At 45.0% G+C, this 4,680-nt stretch overlaps 1 protein-coding gene across 1 annotated transcript; it reads left to right on the top strand.

Annotated features, from left to right (window-relative positions):
* The first annotated feature begins 3,442 nt into the window (after positions 1–3,442).
* Positions 3,443–4,420, top strand: LOC147456768 (uncharacterized). Its single transcript, XM_086511895.1, has one exon. The coding sequence runs from the start codon at positions 3,443–3,445 to the stop codon at positions 4,418–4,420; it is 978 nt and encodes a 325-aa protein (XP_086368021.1).
* Positions 4,421–4,680: the final 260 nt, after the last annotated feature.

Below are 4,680 nucleotides of genomic sequence, written 5' to 3'. Positions count from 1 at the left end.
TCTCGCCTTTTTCTTGTCTTGATCTTTGTCATCTTCACCATACCTTTCATAAGAGGAAGAGGATGAAGAAGATGGAGAAGAGGGTGTCCTCTTTCTCGCCTTTTTCTTCTCTTGCTTTTTATCATCCCTCTTTGAATTGTGGTGGGGAGAAGAATATGATGGTCTTCTCCGCTTTGGTGATGATGGAGAGCGTTTAGCCCGCCGTCTTCATGGAGCCATCTCCGCCGAGGTGGCGGGAGACTCGCTTCTTTCTCGTTCCTTCGGTGGAGGCTCTTGAGTTCTCCTTTGGGAAGGAGATGCATCATCAAGAAGTAAATTCTTGAGCCCTTCATAAGGATTCTCTTCTTCTTCCCGAATTGGAGAGAGACCTCTTTTGGTAGTCTCACAAGGAGGCTTCCTAGGTGTTCTCTCGTCATGGTGATGAGCTTGGAGAATCCCGTGAGCACAGAGCTGCCGTTGCACTTCACTTTGGAGAGATGGATTGCCCATGGCTTGTTGAAGCCTAGAAACAAGATAGTTAACAAGCATTGAAGCATCATTAGTAGCTTGCTCATGAGCAAAATCAAAGTTATCAACATTAATTTCACTCTCTTTACTATTGTCAGCCATTCTAACAACTTTTAGGTGTAAACTTTTTAGGTGTACTTTGGCACTTCAAGCCCTAGTTGCTACTCCTCTTTACCCCTTTAGAAAAAGCACTCAAGATACTGTACCCGCGGCTCGAATACCATTAATTGCAAGGAATAGAAGAGAGGGTCTTTCGACACCAAAACAGCACCGGCTCCTGTCAAGATTCTAATAGCTCAATAGTGGTTAAGCCGTAGGCAAGCCCCATAGGACTCCACTATTAAGACCATAGCTCTCGACGGTGATGCCCCGTTAACTGCACAAAGGCAGGCGCACTGCAAGGCTGAAAAATCCCTATTCTACTTAATCACAGGCAATTAATAATACCAACCATTTGTAGCTAGCTTGAGGACCTCCCTTCTTGAGCAAGAAAAGAGAAACCTTGAGCTCTGATACCAATGTAACATTTAATGGCCTAATAACTTATGTGTAGCGGAAATTAGCATGAACATAGTGGGCATTTCATTAGAATAGATTCCTAATGAGAATTACAAGAGTGCTTGGGTGGAGAGAGCAACAAAAATCATAACACCTAGTTAGATAGCATCAACAATACTTTCAAAAGAGAGAGAAATTAAGCTATTGACAACAGTTGAGGACCGGATTTGCATGGAGCCGGTCCCCCCTCCAAAAGGCTTTGTATTATGGTTTCTCCCATCAAGAGAGACATTGTACAATACAATTCTTTGTGTTCCTTCAAGACTAGCTAGTGCAATGAAGATGGAAGCTTCATGCACTAAGCAAAACACTTAATCAAACACAACTTGAATTATCCCCGTTCTCAGACCCAAGACCTCACACACCTTCGAAGATGGTGAGAGCTAGCAGGGTATGAGAGTAGATTGAGAGGAAGAAGGAGTATCTTACGAGAAAGATGTACATCTCTTTACATAATCACTCATATGTAGCATAGCTTAGCTTAGTAATTAGCTTGGTAGAGGAGATGAGCATGCATTGAAGCTTGGCTCTTGGTTGGATTTGCATCCACATGCCAAGAGAGTGTTGATGTAGGCTTCTATCTCACAAGCTTGGAGTAGGTGATGAGCTCTCCATTAAAGCTTGGGAGGAGATAGAGTATTCTTTCTTCACACATGGTCAAGTGTCAGTGTGTGTGTGTGTCAATGCCAAGCAAAAATCAGCCCCCTCTCTCTCTTGGGCGAGCCCTTCCTGCTAAATTGGTATGGCTTTTGCCTCATTGGACCTCCCCAAGTCAAGCCAATGGGTGTTAAGCAGCATAAGTGATAGCCTTCTGACATGTGTCCCCCTTTCCCCTTTTGTGAGAGCTTTAGGTAATTAAATAATTAAACTAAACTCTCATTGGACCCCTTTGCCTCCTGGCCAATAGGAATCAGGCAAGCCATTGGGCTCCTGAATGCTCATTGGGCCCCTTGGGAGATTGCCCAATAGTCTTCTGGAGACTTAATTCTCATTGGTTTCTTTTATTAAATGTTTTTGAATTAATTAAACTAGATTTACTCTAGCTTAATTCTCATTGGTCCACTTCAAGGGTCTTCCAATAGGAATTGGGTACACCTTGTGGGCATCTGGCCTAGGGAGCTGACATGTGTCCCTAATTCCCTTTGTGTAAAGGGAGCCTGTGTGTGTGTGTGTGGCTTTCTCTCTCATCCCCTACTAAATGGGCTCGCCCCCTCCTTTGTAGGCTTTGAAGAAGACTTTTGTACACACACTAAGTATCCAATTTTCCCTAGGGTTGACCTTTGGACACAACCTTTGAATTTTGGAACCTTAGCATTTTGGAAGTCTTAATGGGCTGAACCTTAGGGTCTTTTTAGCCCATTGTTGCACATGGCTCTTTTGCAGATGGCCCCCCCTTTTGATCCCTATTTTCCCTCCTTTGGATCCCTACTGTGGCCGGTCTGCTAGCTTAACCAATATTCTAGCTTTTTCTCCCTTGGTACCTCCCCACATTAAATGATCAGTTTAATATGAGAAAATCATTTAGGAGAATTAGATATTGATTATTATGACAAGATCAAAACAGCTGCTGTAGAGAGAGAGAGAGAGAGAGAGAGAGAGAGAGAGAGAGAGAGAGAGAGTGGGGAGGGAGGGGGGGGGAGGACAGAGGATAGGGAGTATGAGAAAAAGGACAGAGAATGTGTACAAATTATTGAGAGATGCAAGAGAGAGAGAGAGAGAGAGAGAGAGAGAGAGAGAGAGAGAGAGAGAGAGAGAGAGAGAGAGAGAGAGAGAGAGAGAGAGGGACATATCAAAGATTATGCAAGGGAGGGAGGGAGGGGAAGAGAGGGAATGGGTGAGAGAGAAGAAAGAAATACTTTAAAACGACATGGAGACCAAGGGAGGGAGGGAATAGCAAAGGTACGTAATGGGAAAAGGACATGGCCAATGAGATTAAGGGAGTGAGTGAAATCAAAGGGTGGGTACACATATATACATATACATATATATATATATATATGTGTGTGTGTGTGTGTGTGTGTATATATATTGTGACATGCAGGCGTAGTCAAGCCCAGTCAGCATACCAGCCCAGACATCCCAGTCTGCCTAGTAAGCAGCAGTTGTAACGGCACAAGATGCCAGGTGTCACCCTTTCTTGATACTAGACCAGCCCTGTAGTATAAGGCCCTTAGAGCCGGATGAATAAGGGGGGATCATAGTGTGCAACAGAGTGTGTACTTTACATTGGTGGAGGCGGCGGGCACTCAACCCCCGCTCCAATTTAACCTTTTCTTTGCCCAGACTTTTCTTTCCCTCAGTTCTTCTGCAAACACTACACAGAGCGAATCTCCTTATTGCACAGTAGAGTATCCACTCCTTGCATGCGTTCACAACCATGAGCCGCGTCAGTTCACCCAGACCAGCCCCTAGCTCGCCACAATATGACGATGCCTCGATGCATCCCGAGTTCACAAACGACCCTGCACAAGCTCCTCTACAGCACATGTTCTCAACGGTCTCCAACATGCTACTACAGCTCAACGACACAAACCAATCTTTGGTAGGCTTCTTGACTAATCAACAGGCAAACACTACGCGTACAGATGCGAAGGTACGGCCCAAGAGTTTTTTTGGGCTACCAACGGAGGATGTCTTGACATGGATTGATCACTTTGACAATGTTGCAAGCTACCATAACTGGAATGACGATCGCAAGGCCTTGGAATTGCGAACACTCTTGGATGGGGTAGCCGCCACCTGGTTTGTCCAGCAACATGATCAGGTCAAGTGTAATTGGTCACTTTTAAAACGGCTATTAATACAAAGTTTTGCACATCAAAATGTCACACAAACAGCTCTTCAACAGTTAAATGCTTTGCGCCAACAACATAAAGAACCCATTGCTCAGTTTGCTGTTAAGCTCAATCAACTGTTTTTACGCGCTGACCCTGCCATGTCTGAAGAAATGAAGCTCTATTTTCTGTGGCCACGCCTTCAACATGACATCGCCCGTCGAGTCCGTGACCAAGGCCCAACCTCCTTCCATGACGCCATTCAAATAGCCCAGCGTATAGAAAGCAGCATGGACACAGAGTTTTCAACATCGATACCAACCCTCTCTCCGACCTTGTCAACAAGAGCCATACCTGAACCCCCTACCCCAATGGATATTGATGTCCAAAACAGTCAATACCATTCCAGAAGGAGCTTGCCAGAGTGGGATGCACAAGGGAGACCGAAGTGTTTCTTTTGCAACAACTATGGGCATGTCCGCAAACACTGTCGAAAGCTGCAGGCAAGACAACAAATCCAGAACAGTCAGGTACAATTGGTTGATGCCGCCTCCCTTGCTGCTCTTCCGAAAAACATCTGAGCGAATGGATGGTGGAAGACACCCATTCGCACATTCAAGCCGCCGCTACTTCCAGTCGCATGGTGTGTTCAGCTGTCGCCCTCATTCACAACACATCACAAGAAGCACTTTTAGACACAGGCAGCACCATTTCATCAATTAGTCAAGATTTGGTCACTAAGTTAGGCATTGAAACTTTCATCTCTACCCCTATTTCTGTACTGTTTGGAGATAATAAGAAAATCTATCATTCCAAGACAGTAGCACGTTGCACTTTCCAT

Source organism: Adiantum capillus-veneris, chromosome 5 (genome assembly GCF_014529385.1).
Source record: "Adiantum capillus-veneris isolate H3 chromosome 5, ASM1452938v2, whole genome shotgun sequence".
Classification (NCBI taxonomy): Eukaryota; Viridiplantae; Streptophyta; class Polypodiopsida; order Polypodiales; family Pteridaceae; genus Adiantum; species Adiantum capillus-veneris.
Note: the sequence above shows the minus strand (reverse complement) of the source record. Positions and strands in the feature narration are given on the sequence as shown.